The 21,527-nt window shown below is 47.3% G+C and overlaps 1 protein-coding gene across 5 annotated transcripts in view; it reads left to right on the top strand.

Moving 5' to 3' along the window:
* The window catches only part of ARHGAP22 (Rho GTPase activating protein 22), a 181,483-nt gene that overhangs the window by 94,684 nt on the left and 65,272 nt on the right, over positions 1-21,527 (top strand). The window contains exon 1 of one of the 5 annotated variants that reach the window (XM_050805131.1): positions 6,978-7,032. The exons of the other annotated variants lie outside the window; for them this stretch is intronic. Within the exon in view, the coding sequence (XP_050661088.1) occupies positions 6,981-7,032 (52 nt within the window). The 5' untranslated portion in view covers positions 6,978-6,980. Of the gene's footprint in view, positions 1-6,977; positions 7,033-21,527 lie in introns of those variants that run through there. 5 annotated transcript variants of the gene reach the window in all.

Here is a 21,527-nt window from a genome sequence, read left to right on the forward strand (position 1 = left end):
AGTGAGCTGAGATCCGGCCACTGCACTCCAGCCTGGGCGACAGAGCAAGACTCCGCCTCAAAAAAAAAATAATAATAATAAAAATAAAAAATAAATAAAAAAATAAAAAAATAAATAGAAGTATTCCATGGTATTTATATACTACATTTTCTTTATTCACTCATTGATTTATGGGAATTTGGGCTGGATCTATATTTTTGCAATAGTGAATTGCGCTGCTATAAACATGTGTGTGCAAGCATCTTTTTCATATAATGACTTACTTTCCTCTGGATAGGTAGACAATAGTGGGATTGCTGAATCAAATGGTAGTTCTACTTTTAGTTCTTTAAGGAATCTCCACACTGTTTTCCATAGCGGTTGTATTAGTTTACATTCCCACCAGCAGTGTAGAAGTGTTTGCTTTTCACCACATCCACACCAACATCTATTTTTTTAAAATTTTTTTTTGTTATGGCCATTCTTGCGAGAGTAAGGCGGTATTGCATTGTGGTTTTGATTTGCATTTCCCTGATCATTAGTGATGTTGAACATTTTTCTATTTGCTTGTTGGCCATTTGTATATCTTCTTTTGAGAATTGTCTGTTTGTGTCCTTAGCCCACTTTTTGATGGGATTGTTTGTTTTGTTCTTGTTGATTTGTTTGAGTTCTTTTTAGATTCTGGATGTTAGTCTTTTGTCAGATGTAAAGATCACAAAGATTTTCTCCCACTCTGTGGGTTGTCTTTTTACTCTGCTGATTGTTTCTCTTGCTATACAGAAGCGTTTTAGTTTCATTAATTCCCATCTATTGATCTTTGTTTTTGTTGCATTTGCTTTTGGGTTTTTGGTCACAAAGTCTTTGTCTAAGCCAATGTCTAGAAGGTTTTTCCAATGTTATCTTCTAGAACTTTTACAGTTTCAGGTCTTAGATTTAAGTCTTTGATCCATCTTGAATTGATTTTTTTTTTTTTTTTTTTGAGAGAGTCTTGCTCTGCCTCTCAGCCTGGAGTGCAGTGGTGCGATCTTGGCTCACTGAAACCTCTGCCTCCTGGGTTCGAGCAATTCTTCTGCCTCAGCCTCCCGAGTAGCTGGGAATACAGACAACCACCACCACGCCTGGCTAATTTTTGTATATTTAGTAGAGATGGGGTTTCACCATGTTAGCAAAGCTGGTCTCGAACTTCCGACCTCAGGTAATCTGCCTGCCTTGGCCTCCCAAAGTGCTGGGATTACAGAAGTGAGCCACCAAGCCCAGCCAAGTTGATTTTTATATAAGGTGAGAGCTGAGGATCCAGTTTCATTCTTCTCTGTGTGGCTTACCAATTATCCCAGCACCATTTGTTGAATAGGGTGTTCTTTCCCTACTTTATGTTTTGTTTGTTTTGTTGAAGATCAATTGACTGTAAGTATTTGGCTTTATTTTTGGATTCTCCATTCTGTTCCATTGGTCTATATGCCTATTTTTATACCAGTACCATGCTAAAAACAAAACACATTTTCTTTATTTGCTCACTGTTCTGCAGTGTGGCCATGGCTTGGTGGGGACAGCTTCTCTCTGCTCCACATGGTATCACTTGGAGAATCCACTTCCAGGACAGCCTCATTCCCAGAGCTGGAAGTCAGTGTGGTTGCTGGCTTGGACCTCAGTTCTCCATTTGGCCTCTCCACATTGCTACATTGGGGTTCCTGCAGCACAATAGTCTCAGGACAGTTCCACTGTTTACAAGGGGGTGCTTTCACTAAAGTCAGGGAAAAGCAGAAGCTGCCAAGTTTTCTCAGGACTTAGACCTAAAATTGGTCCAGAGTCACTTCTGCTACCTTCTGTCAATTAAAGCAGCTCATAGGGCAGCCTAGATTCGAGGGAGGGGGTTACATAAGATGCAAAAACTGGAAGATGTGGTTGGCTGGGGCCCCCGAGCTAACACATTGCCCTGCCTGGTCTCCATCTCCTCCAACCTGTGTTTGGCCCACATCTCTCACCTGGCTTATGCCTCTTGCATCTTTGCTTTCTCTCTGCTCCAGTCTCCCCCTTCCAGTCCCTATCTCACTCTAGCCACCAGGCCAGCCAGTCAGAATCACAGGCTGCATCATATCTCCTACCCTAAATGCCATGTTGTGACTCCCCCCATCCGAGTAAAGAGGAAGTTCTTAATGGGATACTACTCCACCCATTGGAGGACTGTGTAGTCCATGTGAATTGCTATAAAGGAATACCTGAGACTGGGTCATTTATAAGGAAAAGAGGTTTATTTTGGCTCACAGTTCTGTAGGCTGTACAAGCATAGCACTAACATCTGCTTGGCTTCTGGGGAGGCCTCAGGAAGTTTACCATCGTGGCAGGAGGCAAAGGGGAGCATACGTGTCCAATGGCAAGAAAGCAACAGAGAGAGAGAGAGAGAGAGAGAGAAAGGAGGAGTTCTCATACCCTTTTAAACAACCAGCTCTCATGTCATCTGCCCCATGACCCAAACACCTCCCACTAGGCCCACCTTCAACACTGGAGGTCATATTTCAACATGAGATTTGGAGGGACACACGTCTACACCATATCAGAGACCATTCCTGTGCCATCCCCTAAGGTACTGGACCCCTCCTCGCAGCCCAGGTCCCACCTCAAAGCATCCTCCTCCTCAGAGTTTTCTTCACCACCCTTGGCAGACTGGCTTTCTGCCCTACAGCTCCCAGGGTAACCTCCTATCCCCCACCCCACACTGGACTGGCTTTGTGTCAGGCATTCAGCTGTGTTCAATCATCATTTGTACATGAGTGAAGGAAAGAATGATCATTATAGGCTCCCTAAGCTATGCTTGTGGCTAAGATGGTACACTCCCATTTATAATCTTCCCCCGAGCTACCCAAGGCTGAGCTCACACCTGAGATAGTGCTGTGAGGGTGCCTTGGATATTCTGGGGAGGAGCAATCCAGACTCCTGCATTGGAACTACAGAGGACATGTCCTGAGTCTCCTAAGAAAATCCTTGAATGGCCTGGGGCATATCTGGGACCAGGGGCTCAGGCTGCACAGGCTTCAGGATCCCAGTAGCAGCACCCCCTAGAAGCAACTCTACATTCTCACCACCCAACTGTGGGTCTCCCAGAAAAATAGAGTAAAATGGCAGGAGGTAGAGCTCTGGGCAGCCTTTATCCCATGGAAACTTTGTCCTCAAAGCTAGCATCCAGCCTCCTCCCAGAGCCCATTGTGCCCACTGGATATCCACCACCTGGCTCTAGCTCTTCTGCCCTGTGCCTGGTGGTGGGCTGGAGGTTGGCCTTCCTGCTGGGAAACATGTCCTAGAGCCTCCCACCTCTGTCCCTTCTTCTGGAGCAAGGCAGCTTGAGCACAGCTAGAGCCTTGCAGCATGTGTGATCTTGATGTTTTGGCTCAATTCTCGTTAGTTTGGGGTCATGATCAATTTGGGTGGCAGAACTATGTTCAGGGAATTTGGTTTTTCAGACAAAGTCTATGCTAAGTGGGTGCTTTGCCAGTTGCAGCCCATGACTTTAGGCCTAACTAGGAAAATACTACCCATTATTCTGTTTATTTAACCATTAAACCATCCATCATCCATCCTTCTATTCACCTATGAAACACATCCATTCAACCATCCCTCCACCCCTCCATCAATCTATTCACCTATCCACACCTCCATCCAACCAACCATCCATCCACCCATCCATCCATCTCTTCACCTATCCACCCCTTCATGCAACCATCCATCTATCCACCCATCCATTCATCTATTCACCTATCCACACCTCCATTCAACCAACCATCCACCCATCCATCCATCTATTCACCTACCTACACCTCCATCCAAATATCAATTTCATCCATCCATCCATCCATCCATCCATCCATCCATCCATCCATCCATCCATCCATTTACCCATCTATCCACCCATCCATCCATCCATGCACCCATCCATTCATCCACCCATCCATCTTGGCTCTGCCACTTACTACCTCATTGGTCTCGGGGAAGTCTCTTCACCTTTCTGAACATTAGTTTCTTCCTTTGTAAATTGAATCTCATGGCATCTGCTTCATGCGGTTGTCCTGTGGTTAACTGAGATAACCTTTGTGAGTTGCCTGGCACATGGTGGGAAACATATAGTGCATGTTCTTTTCCTTCCCCCTTGAGGAAGAACACACAACTAAAAAACCATAAAAAGATAATGTGTAATTAGGAATTAAAGTGTGTGAAACCAAAGGCAATAAAACAAGAAGCCCTTGCCTTCCTATTTGTCTACTGAACTGCCTTGGGAGTTGATATTTAAAGCCACTTTGAAAAGTCAAGTATCCCAAAATATATTTAAACTGTTCAATAGGGACGTTGACCCTTTATAATAGGCTCATTTGAAACGATCCTGCTTTGCTACTTCCTCTTAGAAAGATAAACAAGCGGCCCACAATGGCCGCTGTGATGTTTTCTTTTAAATCTTGCTTTCCAAATGTAGGACTTGGCCGTTGGACAATCACCCGAGGGGCTCGCTCCCCGCAGATGCTCTCCCTGAATGCAGGGAGCTCTAGCTTGGAATTCCTGGGGCCTCATTAAGCCCGCTGTGACTAAGTGATCTTGCCTGGTGCTAAAACTGTTTAAAATGACTTGGCAGCAACCAGAAGTCAGGTCTCTCTGTTTTTTCTCAGTTACTCTCTCTTTGTAACCCCCGCCTACATGTCATGAAGTGGAAACATCTTTCTTTCCGGATCTAATGCAGGACAACCCTTCTCTCTCCCCAAAGCCTCACCCTGGTCTTTCTGAGGAGTTAAAGGAGAGGGAGGGAGGCAGAAATCTGCCCCGCTGTTGTTAATCTCTCCTTTGAATGAAGACTTAACTCCCGGGAAAACCTCTTCCCTGCTCTAAGTCATTCCTTCCTGCCCCCACATTTATTTAACTCTTCTGCTCCGTGCCTTGGGCAGCCTCTGCTTTCCAGCCTGCCCTTACTGAGATTCTCCTCTGAGACCACCTCTGTTCTCCCCAAATGGAATTGTGGTAGGGAGGGAGGGAGAAAATTCCACTCAAGTCAAGGCCATCAGAGCTGGACCACAGCCCTGCTTCAGGGTCAAGAACAGATCCTAGGAACTGGGGGGTGACAAAGAACCTTACATGAAGAAGCCTACTCTGTGCCAAACACTTAAAAACATAATTATTTCAGTCAAAGTAAATTGATTATTTAGTTACACAATAATACAGGATTATGTTTTCCTTTTACAGAATGAGGCCATTATAAAAAAGCCAAAGTCTCTTGACACCCACTTTACTCCATTCTTGTTCCACCCTCTCCCCAAAGGGAACCACTTCTGTTTTCCTGTTTTCCTCCCATATATTTTTCTAGGCCCAAGGGCCTAGAACAGAACATGGCATAGAGTGAACACTATAGTAATATTTTGTGAGTATGGGTATGTGTTTTACATAAGTGCCATGAATCCATACATCTCACACATTCAGCCATAGCACTCTCCTTTTATATCATATACCATCTTATGAAAATTTCAACGTATTTGATAATTCTTTCATTTGTTTGTTTGTTTTGAGACAGAGTCTCACTCTGTCACCCAGGCTTGAGTGTGGTGGCCCAGTCTCGGCTCACTGCAACCGTCACCTCCTGAGTTCAAGTGATTATCGTGCCTCAGCCTCCTGAGTAGTTGCAATTACAGGTGTGCGCTACCATGCACTGCTAATTTTTGTATTTTTAGAAGAGAAGGGATTTCACCCTGTTGCCCAGGCTGGTCTCAAACTCCTGGGCTCAAGTGATCCACCTACTTTGGCCTCCTAAAGTACTGGGATCCTAAGCAGGAGCCACCAGGCCTGGCCAATAATTCTTTTACTGATGAACATTTTGGTGGTTCCAACTGTTTGCAACCGCAAGCAAGGCTGCCTTGAATAACCTTCTATGGACTTTCCTGGGCATGTGGGCACACATTTCCATGTGGTACATATGAAGAAATAAGACAGCTTACTCCCAGGGCATCAGCATTTTTAGTTTTAATAAAGCAGCTTCCATGTTACCTTCCAAGGTGATTGCACCAAACACACTCTCATAAAAAAGTGCCCAAATCCTCGCCAAGACTTGATAATGACGATAGCTCACACTTGCAGAACACTTAGCTACAGGCCACTTGGGTTCTAAGTCCTTGCATATATCAACTCATTTAATTGCCACGACCATCCGGTGAAGCAGTTTCTGTTATCTTCTCTGTTTTATAGGTGGGGAAACTGGGCACAGAAAGAGTTTGAATAACTTAATTCTTAATTTGTGCTAAGTAGCATCTGAACCGCTATCATTTCCCTCACTTTTCAGGTGAGGAAACAGTTTCAGAAGGGAGATGACTTATCCAAAGTCACACAGCTCACAGGTAGCCCGCCAGGTTTGAGGGTAGCCTGGGCAAACACTCCCTCTTCCTACTACTGCACAGTAAAGGTGAGCTGGGAAACTGAGAGCTCAGTGGTCCTGAACACCCCCGACCAAGTCATCCTTGATATGACTGCCCAGAGGATGCTGGCGGGGGAGTCTCCCTTGCACAGCGAGGGCGCCCCTTCTTCCGATTCTGCGCGGGGAGGCCAGGCCGGTGTGGCCCCCAACGCCTGCTTGGCTCCCAGGGAAACGGAGGCAGCCCCGGCTCCGCGGCGCCCCCTGGCGGCTCCTGGGCGAGAGCGCGGCCCGGCACCCCGGGAGAGTAACGGGCCGTGGGGAGGGCGCCGGCGAGGGCAGGGAGCGGCGCGGGGCCGCCCCGGCGCGCGGAGATAAAAGCGGGCAGCGGCGCGGCGGGCGCGATCTGCGCGTTCTCGTATTGATTAGCAGGGTCTGCCCGGAGGCCGGGATGCCCGCGGCGCGGGGCCGCGGTGGAGTGTGAGGGCCCGGGAGCCGCGGGCCGGCGGCCCCGCGCACCCTGCGCCCGGCTGGGCACTGCCCGTGGGCCGGACCTCGGCCGCGCCGCCCAGGGGCGCAGGCGGCAGGCGGGGAGAGGAGCCCAGCGGCGGGGCTGCGGGCGGCTGCCATGGGGCTGTGCTGCTGCAAGGACTGGAGAGGACACCTGCGAGCGCCCAAAGGTAACTCTGGCGCGCACGTGCGCCTCGCTCCCTGTGGCCTCCGCCAGAGGCTGCCAGCCCCGCCTCGGGGACTCGCCACCGGGTGTCCAGGGCCGCCCGCACCTGCCTCAGCTTTGGAAACGGCTTAGGTGCGGCTGCTGCTCCGCTGAGTCTCCTAACTTTGGAAGGGGAGCCTCCTCCTGACTCGGGGCGCGGAGGCGCATCCCGGGGCTCCTCGGTCCCCATCTGGGAGTGGGGGTGGGGTCCGGCCCCTGCGCTGGAGTGGGTAAAGCCGAGGGGAGGGTCCGCCCTTCAGGGCCCGGGGCTGGCCGCGGCGCCGGCTGCAGGTCCGCCAAGTCCACGGCCTGGGCGGAGGAACCCCCGGCGCCCAGATCCGCCTGCAGGTCTCTGCACTGCGAGCCCGGTCCGCGCCCTGCGCCGCCCCTGCGGCTTAACCGCCGGGAGAGGAACCATTCATTCTCGCCCGCCTCTGTCACAAACTTGGACGGTGGGGCCCTGACTCAGAGTTTTCCAAAAGTCGCGGCGGAACCTGCGAGCAGAGCTGCTTGAGGAATGCAGCAGTCTTGGAGAGGGCCCAAAGCCCAGAAACACGCTTAGGACGTTGGCGGCCGCCGGAGGTCCGGCCTCCCGGGGGCTCTGGGGCCCAGCCGACTTAACCCTTGACTGACTGAAATGATCCCTGTTGATCGTTGGGGACATAGTGGTGCATGCCTTTCCTGCAGCGCGCCCTAAACTCACTTGACCCTAACACTCACCTGCCGCGCTTATTAAGCATGCAGATTCCCAGGCCCCACCCTGGCCTGCTGGATAGGCTCTGGGGAAGGCCTTGGGAAACTGTGTGTTTAAGGAGTTCCCCAAGTGACTCCTACGGCCAGGTGAGTCTGGGAAGCCTTGCCTGTAAACCATATAGGGTAAGGCAGGCTCTGCCAGAATGAGCACCAGGTCTTCCTTCCTCCAATAAGTGTATTCTGCATCCAGATACAGAAAAGGTCAGACAGCCTTCGACCTTGTCCGGGTGAGAATGTACAGGCTGGTTTCACAAAGGGTTTGAAGTAGCTTATAACATGTATAATACTTAACTATTTAAAAACCTAAACAGGACCCTACATTTACACAGGAAGTAGACAGGTCAAGGGAAAATGGAGCCCAGTTAATCTGGCCATGAGGTAGGATCTGTGGTTGAGCCTCTTTGCAACCAAAACCAAGTGAAAAATATGAGTGTTGTAGTTGCAAGGTTCTCATTGTCCCAGAGCAACAGTTTTCTCGACTTCTGATTGTAGAAAGAATGAAAAAGAATTTTGCACATGAGGCTTCATTCTTGGAAGCAGGGGCCAAGAGCCCTGTGTGTGGTGTCTTCACTATGACAATAGCTAGGGCTGCAGTAGGATTCAGAGGGCAATGTCTTGCTGCATGCTCCCCGAGGGCAGGTCAGAGCCCAGGATTTCACCCCCGCCAGGGCCTGGACAAGCAGCTTTAGTCTGTCCTGACCCCTCCTCAGTAAACATGGCAAAGGGTGTCCCAAAAGCAAGGGTGGGTTTACAAAGTCTTGGTTAGGGAGGACATAGACTCATTAAGCAGCCCCAGAAGCCAGGGGCACCTCCTCTTTCTTAGGTCTGTCCTCTGGAGCTGTGGACCCCCAAGGCCAGCTGCTGGCTTCACCAATCCAGATAAGGAACAAGCCTGGTCCAGGAGTGTTCCCCAGCTTGGCCCTACCCTCCCACCCACCCGAGAGACGGCTGGCCACAGCAGCCTGGGAGTAGGCACTGAGTCTGAAGTGCCTACAAGGTTCTGCAGCCCATGGAAGTTAGCCAAACTGGCCAAGTGTGTGGGGAGCACTGTGGTGCCAGAGTGGATGACCAGCCACTGCCTGGCAGGGAGGAGAGAACCCATGCAATTGTTGGAGAGTCTGTGGTTCAAGGAAGACAGATGTTTGATCTCTTAGTGTACAAAATCTCCAAGGGTTTAAATGCTGCAGGCTCACTTAACAAATTTGAACCCTTGTGGCCAGGCTGGCTGGGTGGTGGACAGTCTGAACCATTGTTCACAATTAGTTCTGCAATAAACACGGGAGGGGTTATTTGGTCAAATAATCTTAGACATCAGGAATTATGAAAGTTTGGAGGATTTTTCACAGCAAACAGAGCCTTTGCCACACTGGCACAGTTGTGCCCGCTAAGTCAGGTGGATTGTAGGTATGGCCTCCACACCTTTGCCTGAGGAACCTTCTTTTCATAGAACATTTCACGGCACCCATATGTGTGGACACACTTTGAGGAACGCTGCTTTGGACATTAAACTGTTCAGTTGTAATAGCAGTAACACAGTATGTCTGTGTATGTATCCGTGTGTGTTTAGCTCTTGCCACCCACCTAAGGAGCTATCTGACTCTCTAGCCTAGAGATGTGTATGTACATTTAGAGAGTCCATTAATCATTGATATCATTTCAATTAAAGCAACAGCTAAGACAATTGTTCTTATTGATTTCATTCTTGGATGTTTCTGAATCAAACTCTTACAACAGAACATTTTTGCATGTTTGTCCCTGTGTAAAAATCTACTTGATAAAGTAGAAAAGCTCAAATATTCTATAATCTCATGAAGAGAGCAGCAAAAATATATCAAGAGCCAGAGCCACATTAGTAGGTGTCATTATCGTGCGTTTAAAACCCAAATCCTGGGCTTTATCCAGAAGCTCCTTGATCTCCTGCTGGCTGCAAAGCTGCAGGTGGGCACAGTGGGTCTGGGGAGGGATTGTTGCGTGCCTTTTTCGAGGGGAAAGGGTATGATATGCTGTGGCGTTAATCCCACTTAATATCATATGCAAGACAGGTTGTCACACATAGAGAACTCCTGGGTTCCAGGTGCTCCCAAAAAGCTGAAAGGTCAGTGAGCAGGATCTGATTTGTAGAGGATGAGCCTCCCCTAAAAGCAGAGGGCTCATGTACTTGTCTGAACTCTGAGGGTATTGTTTCTGGGGCATGTTTCCAGATGCATCTGTATTTAGAGCTCTGTGATGGGTCTGTCTGGTGGCAAATTTCATTTTCTTCAGCTTTGCATTGTTACCCAAGGTGGAGATTTGGAGCAAGAAGGTGGTACTGGAGCACAACATGGAATCAGCTTTTGTTCCAGGGTGGTGAGGGGCAGGAGCGGACTGGTAGGCCCTTAGATGCTGACATGCGCTCATTCTCTGCCACCGCTTCATCTCCAGCTGCCTCTGGAGCTCTTCGCCCCTCATCCTTCGCGCTGCTCTCAGCAGTAGCAGCTGTCCCTTGCCTTCTGGGGTTTTGCCCATGACGAGGTCCTGTGCTCTTCCCGACATCCTCACCCTCCCTCCCATCAACTCCTGTCAGCCCATAAACCTGTCTGGGTTGGTCATCCAAAAATTCAAAAATGAAACCAACAAGGCCAATTCCTTGTCCCCCTCTATGCTCCATAAGCCCTGCCTATTGTTCCTCCCCTCCATTCCCAGCACCAGGGAACAGCGTGCCCAGCCCTGACTCCCCTTTGTCCTCCTTCCCACTCATCCTGGCCCCGCTGTCAGGCTCTGCCTTGAATGAGGTCATCTGCACTGGACCAGGTGACCAGTCCTGACGCTCTGAGCACCTCTGAGCCTACTCCCCCTTAGGCCCCTCCTGGGCTGCTGAGGGCTGCCTGAGGACTGTGGCTCCCGAATGATGCAGCGGAACAGCAGAACTAGGGCTAAAGGCAGCCCTGCCCTGCCGGCTTTTGGCTGTCAATTTGTTCACCTTCTGAGCTGTCTCCCTCGAGGCCCTGATGACTGTGCTTGCCCCTAAACAAATGTCCCCGAAATTCCCCCTCCATGCTTTGCAGAGCCTGTCTGTGGCCTGCAGATCCAGAGCCCCTCATCAGACTCCAGTGTGGTCCTGCACTCCCACTGCCGCTTCTCCTGCTTTCCTGGCTCTCGACCCTGCCCTCTTCTTCGTTTCTCACAACCAAAGGCTGCTGGCTCCTGTGCTCCTGCCTTCAAGGCCACCGCAGCACCTGTGCATTCCCTCGTCGACTTATCACCTTGATGGCACTGCTTCTGGCTGGCCATCCTGTGTTCACCCTTGCCCCTTCTAGTCCACTGCCCAAGCCGGCATCTATCCACAGCTCTGGTGACACTATGGTCCTCCTCAAACCCCACTTTGGCCCCACACTGGCTGCAGAAAAGGCTCAGCTTCCCAGCCTTGGTGGCACTGTGTTTCCCCTTCCCCCTCCCAGGCTCCCCAGACCACGCAGCCTGGATCTCTCTGGTCTCCACACCACACCACTTCCTCTCAAGATGCCATCAAATGGGCCTGAGGGCAGCTGAGCTTGGGCAGGTGGCCTCTGCCACCTCTGAGCCCCAGACATCAGGTCCAGTTCATTTCATTCCCTTTGGTGCGGTGAGCCTGGGTCTGCCGCTTGTGATCACCTTGTCACCTATGTGGCCTGGCACCACACTGGCACAAAATCTGTACTTGTGAACACTAGCAAGAGCAGAGTATGGGCAGAGACAGGAAGCCATCGAGCTCACCTGCTGGCTCGACCCAGCCTATTGTTGGGTCACCCAACACCCAGCAGATCCTGGTGGCAGTTCACTGTGTTTATCACTGCATTGTAATAGATGAGCTCTGGGCATGGGTTCCTGCAGGCCCTGTGGCCCTTTGCTAGTGAACAAAGTATAGGCTCTGCCAGGCATGGGCTCACTGGGGTGCTCAGTAGCCAGGGTACAGAGGCCAGTGGGCCTGGGCAGGAATGCTGCTGCTGGTCTGGTGCAAGATGAGTGGACAGAGTGCCCTGCTCTGTGCTTGGAGGAAGAGGGCAGGAGGCATGGCTGTCACTGACTGGGTGATAGGACCGGTTTTGCTGTTCCGCTGCAGCATTCAGGGAACCACAGTCCTCAGGCCAGCACAGTGGCTACCTCCTGCTCTCCCATTCTGTCTCTGCTCCTGTCCCCTGGAGCCTGCACATTCTGATGTTCCTTGCTTGCTTGCTCGGCCCTCTGGCTGGCAAACTCATCAGAATCTTCAGTCATTTTCCTGGCTCAGGCCTCTGGCCCCTGGACATCTCCATTGGATGTCTCCTGGGCTACAGATTGGCCAAAGCTAATCGGGCTAAAACTGAACTCTCAATTTCTTCCTCCTCCAATTTGCCATCCCCACGTCCTGCCAGTTCTATTTCCAAAGTGCACTTGAATCTTTCTGCTGTCTCTATGCTGTGCCAGCACCTGCGGCCCCATCTGCTGCAGTGGCCTCTCCCACGTGGACCCTCCCCAACTCCAGTCCCTTCTCCAGTAGCCAGTGTGGCTGTGCAGGTCACCTGCGGGGTCTCACTGCTCCCTACTTATGCATGCTCAGTGGTTCCAGCAGCAGTGACAGTTGATTCTCAGTGCCATTCACTGCCGGCCTTGTGGTCTCCAGCTCCCCACATCCCCATCCTCCTCTCACATGTGGCCTGCTTTTGCTTTCCTCATTTCTCTCTGCCTGAAGTCACCTTGCTCCTTGTTTGTCTGGGCCTAAGTGTCACTATTTCCTGAGAGGCCTTTTCTGACCCCTGTTATTTGCTCACTTGCCATTGTGTATTTTTCCTTTAAAACACTTACCATAATGTGTAAATATACATGTGTCATTACTTTGCACAATCTGTTCCCTCACTAAGTGAGTCAGAAGCTCCCTGAAGGCCAGGGCAGACTCTGTCTTATGCTTGCTGCTGGGAAGGCTGCAGGGGCCAGGCAAAGTGGCAGCCCTCATGTCTGACTTGATTTTGAAGGCACTGGTGGGCTGACATGGACAGATGTGAGGCCTGGAACCACATGCTGGGATGTGGTCGAGCCTTGCCATCCTGCAGGCCATGCTCAGGAGACTGAGCCTCGAGGCTTCTGGCCCCACTCCATTTCTGAGAAGGGCCGCTCTTTGTGACTTCTTCTCCACTCGGTGTCCTGCACAGCAGCCCTGGGGGTTTTTCAGAAAGGGAACCAGCATCCAGCAGAGAAATTTGGTTTCATTTCCTAGCCAGGCCTCCCCTTCACCCCTCTGAGCCTCTGCCCTCCCACCTGTAATGGGGACAGGCATGCAGGCCTCAAGACTGTCAGAAAGCCCAGCAGTCGTCCCAGCTCCCTGCCACTCAGAACCTCAGTTTCTTTAGTTTCTTTATCTGGAAAGAGGGAAACAGGCGTGACTCGATGATCTCTAGGTCCCTAGTGGCTTGAACCTTGATGTTTCCCCAAGGAAACCCAGAACTGCTGTTTGCACCTAGCAACAGGACACGAGAAGTCCTGGCGCCCCCTCCTACCTGCTTGGAGATGAGTCCTGTGGCCTTTCAGCTGGAAGATGGGGGCTCAACAGGGTCAACGCTGCTGGGGTCCAGGGTTAGGGGGATTGGCTCTTATGGCTCCAGAGACGAACCAATCCTGGGGAAGCCCTAAATCCCTGACCTCGGCCCTTAGGGCAGCAAGCCTCCCGGAGAGCTTCAGAGGCCTGAACTCCTGAAGGGAGGAGGAAGAACAGGCTTGGAGGTGTGTTTTCTCATCTTGTTACTCTGTGGTCCTTGTACCTGTAGGGGACCCTCCTTCAGGAATCCTGGAACCAAAATGGGGAATATCTCAATGGAATGAACCCCTAAAATATCTCTGCCTATCGCCCACCCCCAGCCAGCTATGTAGCTAATGCTCATCCTGCCTAAGTTGTCTTTTGCTGGCTCTTCTCCTAAACGTCCTATCACTGGACTCTTTTAAATAGCTGTATTGAGGTGTATTTTGTGTATTATAGAAATTAGTTCAATTGAATTGAATTTGAATTTATACAATTCAGCAGTTTTTAATATAGTCACAGAGTTCTGTAACTATCACCAAAGTCTAATTTTAGAACATTGTCATCACCCCGGAAAGAAACCCCATGCCCATTAGTAGTCACGTCTCATTCCAGAGACAACCCTCTCCATATTCCCTTGTCCCCAGCCCTGCAGCCTAGACAACCATGAAACTATTTTCATATAATAAACATGTTGTATTTTTGTGATTAACTTCTTTCACTTAGCATGATGTTTTCAAGGTTCATATATGTATGGCTACTTCATTCCTTTTTAAGACTAATATTCCATAGTATGAATATACCACATTTTGTTTATCCATTCATCAGTAGATTTGGATTGTATTTTGCTAGTTTTTCTTGAGGATTTTTGTACTGTATTTATAAGAGATATTGGTCTGTAGTCTTGTATCTGTATTTATAAAAGACATCGGTCTGTATTTATAAGACATATTGGTCTGTGGTCTTGGTTTTTGATATCAGAGGACTACTGGCTGCATAGGAGGAATTGAGAACTGTTCCCTCTCTTCTGTTTCTTGAAAGAGTTTGTGAACATTTGGTATTAATTCTTAAAATGTTCAGTAATACAGATTTTAAATTTCTTTTTCAGTTGGTTTTGGTAGTTTGTGCCTTTCTAGGAATTTGTCTCCTTTATCTAAGTCATCTAATTTGTTGGCAAACAGTTATGGGTTTTGTTTATTTATTTATTCATTTCTGAGACAGGGTCTTGCTCTGTCACCCAGGCTGGAGTCCAGTGGTACGATCATGGCTTACTGTAGCTTCGAACCTCTGGGCTCCAGCAATCCTCCTGCCTCAGCCTCCCAAGTAGGTGGGAGTTAAGCACATACCACCACACCTGGCTAATTTTTAATTAAAAAAAGTTTAGAGATGGGATCTCACTGTGTTGCCCAAGCTGGTCTCAAACTTCTAACCTCAAGCAATCCTCCTGTCTTGGCCTCCCAAAGTGCTGGGATTACAGGTGTGAGCCATGGTACCTGGCCACAAACTCTTTTTCATATTATCCCTTACAATCTTTTTTATTCTGTAAGTTTGGTAGTGATGTTCCCTATGTCATTCCTGATCTTAATAATTTTCTTTTTTTCTTGGTCAGTCTAGCTAAAGTTTGTCAAACTTGGTAATTTTTTCAAAGAACCAACTTTTGTTTTTATTGATTTTTAAATTTTTCCTATTTTTCTAGTTTTTTTGTTCTGTTTTTTGAGTTAAGGTCTTGCTCTGTCATGGAGGCTGGAATGCAGTGGCATAGCTAACTGCTAACTGCAGTTAGCAATCATAGCTAACTGCTACATCTAACTCCTGGGCTCAAGCGATCCTCCTGCTTCAGCCTCTTGAATAGTTGGGACTACACGTCCCAACTCACCCTAAGTACCCAAAGATGCTAGCACAGATGCCACTGTAATCAGCTTCTTTGAGTATTTAGAAGGGAGTTGTTCAGTTTCCACATATTTGTGAATTTCTCAAATGTCACTTTTTCATTGATTTCTAATTTCATTCCTTGGTAGTCAGTGAATAGACTTTCAAACTTTGTTTTGGTTAATCCTTAAAAATTTTTAAGGCTTACTTTATGATTCAGTAAATGGTCTATCCTCAAATATGTTCTGTGTGCATTTGAGAAGAATGTGCATGCTGCTGTTATAAGGTGGAGCATTCTACAGTTGTATGTTAGGTCTGCTTGATTCCTTATGTTGTTAAAGTCTTCTGTTTCCTTGTTGATGTTCTGCCTAGTTTTATTTTTGAAAGTAGGATATCGAAGTCTCCAACAATTATTAAAATCTCCTCAGTTCTGTTTATTTTTGTCATGTGAATTATGGGGTTCTGTTTATAGGGTCATATATGTTTATAATTGTATTATCTTCTTTCTGCAACTACTCTTTTGTCATTATAAAATATTCATCCTCTTTGTGTCCAGTAACATTTTTGTTTTAAAGTCAATTTTGTCTGATATTTGTATACCAACTCTAGATCTCTTTTGGGTATTGTTTTTATGGTATATCTTTTCTCGTCATTTTACTTTCAACCTGCTTGTGTTTTTAAATGTAATATGTCTCTTATAAGCAGTAATGGTTTGATTATTTTAAAAATTTATTGGCCAATCTTTGCCTTTTTGTTGGAGTATTTGTTCCATTTATATTTAATGTAAGTACTGATAATACAGATTTATGTTAGCCACTTTGGAATTTGTTTTCTATACATGTTATATCTTTTTTGTTCTGTTTTTCCATTACTGATTTCTTTTTGTGTTAAATAGAAATTTTCCAGCATGCCAATATAATTCCCTTATTGTTTCTTCACAGTATTTTTTTAAGTTATTTTCTTAGTGGTTATTCTGGGGATTACAATGAGCCTCTTAATTTAAAAAAATATAGTTCAGATTAATACTTTATTGGTTTATAGAAACTTTGCTCCAATATAACTTTGTGCTCCCTGCTGCCTGACTCATTTGTGCCATTATTGTCATACTAATTACATCTTTATGAATTATTGGAGTTTTGTAAGTATTGTTTTATGCAGTTGTCTTTTAAATAGAAGAGCTATAAAAATACATTTATTTTGTCTTTTATGTTTAATCATATATGTGCTCTTCATTTCTTAATGAGGATTTCAATGAACATCTAACGTCCCTTTTATTTTTCCTGAAGGGCTTCCTTTAGGATTTCTTGTAGGTCTGATCAGCTAGGACAAAGTAATGAATATTCTTGGTTTTTAGTTCTCTGAGAATGTCTTCTCCATTTATGAATAATGGTTTTGCTGGATGTAGAATTCTTAGTTGACTGGCATTTTTTTCTCTTTCAGTATTTTGAAAATGTTGTTCTATTGCCTTCTGGTTTCCATGGTTTCTGATGAGAAGTCGGCTGTTAGTTTTATTGAGAATCTCTTGTATTTTCTCTTGCTTTTTTCAAGATTCTTTGTCTTTGGACAGTTTGACTATGATATGTCTAGGTGTAAATCTCTTTTTTCCAACAAATTTGGGAAGTTTTAACCATCATTCCTTTACATATTCTTTCTACCCTTTTTTCTCTCCCATCTCCTTCTAGGATTCTCATTTTGTGTATTTTGGTACATTTTATGGTGTCCCATCAATCTCTGAGGTTCTGTTCATTTTTCTTCATTATTTTTTAGTTTCTGCACCTCAGACTGGCTATTTTCAATTAATCTATCTTCAAGTTCACAGATTTTTTTTCTTCTATAAGCTCAAATCTGCTGTTGAAGCCCAAATAGTGATTTATGTATTTCAGTTATTGTACTTTTAAACTCCAGAATTTATATTTGTTTCTTTTATAATTTTTATTTCTTTATTGACATTCTGTAATTGGTGGGACATCATTGTCACACTATGTTTTATTATTTAGATATACTTTCCTTTAGTTCTTTGAACATATTTACAGTAGCTGATTTGAAGACTTTATCTAGTAAGTATAACATCTAGGTCAAGGACAGTTTCTATGGACTGTTATTTTGTGTGGGTATGAGCCATACTTACCTATTTTTCCTGGGTATCTTATAATCTTTTGTTGAAACCTGAACAATGTAAATAATATAATGTAGCAACTCTGCAAATCAGATTTACCCTTCCTCCTCAGGTTGTTGTTGTAGCTATTTTGTTTAGTGAATTTCCTGAATTAAATCTGTGTTCCCTGTTGTATGCAGTTACCCAAGTCTCTTGGTTAGTTTATTGGTCAGCCAATGATTTGTCAGAAATATACTTAAGTGTCTTGAAGCAATAAGTCTTCTACCCTTTGATGAGAGTGTGTTTGCACATGTATGTGTGTGTGTTGGGGCATACTTCCATTGCTTAGGAAGTTTGTGACTCTGCCAAAGTCTTGCCTTCCTGCTTGTGCAGGGACTCAAAATCAGTCAGAGATGGGAGACAGAGGCCCTCTCAGGTCTTTCCTCTACAATGGCATAGCGCTGCACATGCATATGGCTTTCTGGATCTCTAGGATTATATCACAGGTTTTCAAAGCCCCTAGTGGATATCTCCTTCCCAAGATCTGTAAGTTTTGGCCAGCTCTTGTTTGCCCCAATTGGTATCACAGCTTTAGGCAGCTGTAATGTTAAGGAATTGCTGCTGTTTTTGACAAATGCCCTGGAATTAGATCTTTTCCTGCAGAGTGAGCTCTGAGTCAGATCAAATATGACAATGCTCTCTCAGTGTCTGTGGAAGCATGGGGGATTAAAAAAGAGGAGGGGGGAGAAAGAGAGAAAAAGCAATGCTCTGTAAAAGTGGCTTTTTTATGAAGTTGCAAAACAGATCAAATTTTTACAGTGCTCTAGGAATGAGACTCTTTGAGAAATGAATTCATATCAAGGTATATGAGCAAGTTTTCAAGGCTTCTCTAGATGGGGCCTTGTCCCCCTTACCTAATCTTTATCTAAATGCTAAGTGGTGACATGGAGGTGGGTTAAGGTACCTGAGGGCTTGGTCTCAAGGAAGCAGTGTGAAATGTTGGAAGGCCTGGAAGTTTGGAGCTGGGCTGACCCGATTCTGAATTCTGGCTCTGCCACCTACTGTTTGTGCAGCCTTTGGATGCATTGCTTCTCTGAGCCAAAGAGGGATACCTTTGTCTGTAAAATGGGATGCCTCACTAGGTTGTGTTAAGGGAAGAATTAAATTGGCCTCTGTGTGTAAGACTGTTAGCACACAGAAAATGTCCCAAAATGGAAATGATTATTATTTGGCTTGAGGCTTAGGTTAAAACACTAAAAAGTGATGAGACCAGTATTGTTTTGTTGAAATAAAAGCATTTTTAACACGTAAACATTATGTGTCAAGCCTGTTTTAAGCACTTTATATGTAGAGTTCATTTACTCCTCATACTAATCCTCAAGTGGACGTTATTAATTGTCCTGTTTTAGAGATGAGGACATTGAGGTGCAGAGTTTCCTGCCCAAGGCCACCCAGAGCTGGGATTCCCATGGGCTATCTGGCACCAGAGCCTGCACTCTTGTGTCTGTTTCATGTTCATACTACACAACTGAGAAGCCGGTGTGCACTTTGACAAATAACAATGGAGAACACCAAAAGACAGTAAGAAAAGCAGCATACGCCATTTGCCAATGAAACTGGCAAAAAAAGGCCTGGGACATCCCCTAGTCTATCCAATTTGGAAGAAGTTAAAGGTCAGATACAAACTTCCCCTTTGTGGCTTCAGCCTGGCCAGGTTCCTCTCTGAAAATCAGTCATGCATGGAGCCTGCTCACCACTGGAGTTCCTCTTGAGGTAGAGCCTGTCCCTGGAGCAACCTCCTCCCTGCCCCCTACGTCTGCTGAGACTGTTGTTGAGACTGGGGGCTAATTGAGGGAGGTGGTTAGGAACTGCTGTGCTTCAGCCTATCACAGTCAGATCCACCTGGGAACCCACAGTAGCGGCAGAGAGGACTTTTAACTCAGTGCTCACCTTGACAAGCCAGTTCAGTGCTGACCCTGACAGACCAGGGCCATGCAGGAGCAGGCAGCCCCACCTTGGGTTTCGTCCAGTCATTATGACTTGAACAGTCAATGATGTCATTATCAAGTATCTGGTGCATTCATGCCTGGCCCAACATGCACGCACCAATCCTCTGCTGGGGACTTATGCACCACTTTGTTATGATGAGTCCTGGGCCCTATGGAGCCATTGTTGAGGATTTCCAGCAGCACCCAGTATGCATCAACAACTTCTGGAAGCAGAGAGTCCCTGAACCTTGGAGCAAGGAGAGATATTTGAGATTACGTTGTTTCTGCTTCCTCCATTTACCAATAGGGAGAGTCAGATGGAGAGAGGCCTGCATCACCCTCTGGGGCGCATGGCTTGTGTGGAGGAAGCAGCAACTCCTTGAGAGTTGAGGGTGCAGAATGAGGGCCAGTGTGGATGGCCTTGGGGTCAGGCCACCCTGGGCTCAAATCCTGACTATTGCTGTGCCACTGAGTATGTGCCTGAGCTCTCTGGGCCTCCGTCTCATGCTGGCTGGGTGAGCAGCATCTCAGGGCTGCTGTGTGCCATGAGGGCACTGAGAGAAGGACTTGTGCAGGATATGTGTCCACTAGTACCACACACCATCTTCCTGATGAGGACCAGGGCAACCAAGGTCCTTTGTAGACACCAGCACCTTCTAACTTGGTGAAGTCCTGGCTGCCATGCCATGCATGGAGTCACCCACCTGCAAACAGCCACTCTCTATCCTGCTCCAGTCCAGTTTGAGAAACAAGCAAGGTCTATTCCAGTTTAGAGCCCCCAGGGAAGAGTCAAGGAGGGCATCTGCTGTTCAAATCCTGAACCCCTCTTGCTAATGATGGCATCGCGCTTACTTTTAGAAGTAACATACAGCCTCGGAGGGGTTGGAGGAGAGGTCCATGGAGATCACCTGGCTCAGCCTTCTCATTTTCCAGATGATCTTCTTTTTTTTTTTTAGTCCAAAGAGACTAAATGACCTGACTAAGGCCACACAGCATGTCAGCAGGCCAGCTGGGACTCCACCCACAAGCCCTGAGTCTGGGGATCCCTGTGCTCTTGGCTCTGAGCAAGGCCGCCTCACTTCATTTTAGTTTAGTCTGTGTGACTTGAGCACAAGTTCTGCACACAAAACTGTGCAAGGTCACTAATAGCACTTACAAAGCAGTACTATCCCTTCCTTCCTTTGAAATGGTGGAGGTGGAGACAGTACATACAAGAGTTACTCAAGGCAGGGATGAGGGTGTGGGGAGGAAGCCGAACCCTTCCATGCCACCTCTGAGACAGCTGGAGGGCATAGCCACTCCATGGCTGCAGCCTGGTTCAGAATGTGCCAGGGGTGGGGTCAGGCACCCCTTTCTTAAATGATCTTTCCTCTGTTGTCTCAAGACATTTTCCAAGTACCAGACAGGACAAAATGGTTTAGATGTAAGCCTCTCTACTTTGCCACAGGCCCCAGTGTTCTCTGTTGTCCCACCAGGCTGCTGCTGCCTGCCCTGATGTCTATAGATTAACTTGGTCAAGAGGAGTTGCTTCTATGCCTGCTGAGCTTTTCAGCCATAGCACAGAACCATTTTATGCGTGGAGCATGCTCATGCGCTGAATCAGTGGTCTCTCACTCAGGGAGGAAGAGAGGCCAACATTTGCTGAGGGCTCACTGTGCCCTGGGTTCTCAGCTGTCCCCATGAGGGGGTGCAATGCCCTTGGTTTTAAAGAGATGAAAATATCAAGGCTCCAAAACGTAAATAACTTGCCCTAGGCCACCTGGATGTGGCTGGTCAAGCTATGTTTGAACCCACCTCTGACTAACTCCAAAATTCATGTTCTTTTCTCTTCCCTTGGCTGTCTTCCAAGTGTCCAGAATGGACTGTCTGGAAAGCATTCCATTAGTACTTCTTGAATGTGGGACTACAGGTCTTTGAGTTTCTCCTAATAAAGTGATTTCTGATGAAAATCTGAGAACATCCTTCCTTCCTGTGCCCCCTCCTCCATGACTCGTCGGGCGTCTTCAGAGCCTGGAAGTCTCTGGAAATCCGGAGTAGCAGGCACTGAAAGGATGTCACGGCCCCCTCCCTTTATTCAGAGAGCCTCTCCTTGCCAGTAACCTTCTGGGAAGGCACTGACGGTGGGGAGGATGGGGCTGTGTGGGGAGGGCCCTGCAAGTCTGGGGCAAATGAGGCTGTGGAGCCCCGGAAGAGGCCAGGGTCACCCAGCATCCTGCCCTGCCTCTGCTGTGAGGCCCCATTGTCCTGGC

This window comes from Macaca thibetana, chromosome 9, assembly GCF_024542745.1.
Source record: "Macaca thibetana thibetana isolate TM-01 chromosome 9, ASM2454274v1, whole genome shotgun sequence".
In the NCBI taxonomy this organism is placed as follows: Eukaryota; Metazoa; Chordata; class Mammalia; order Primates; family Cercopithecidae; genus Macaca; species Macaca thibetana.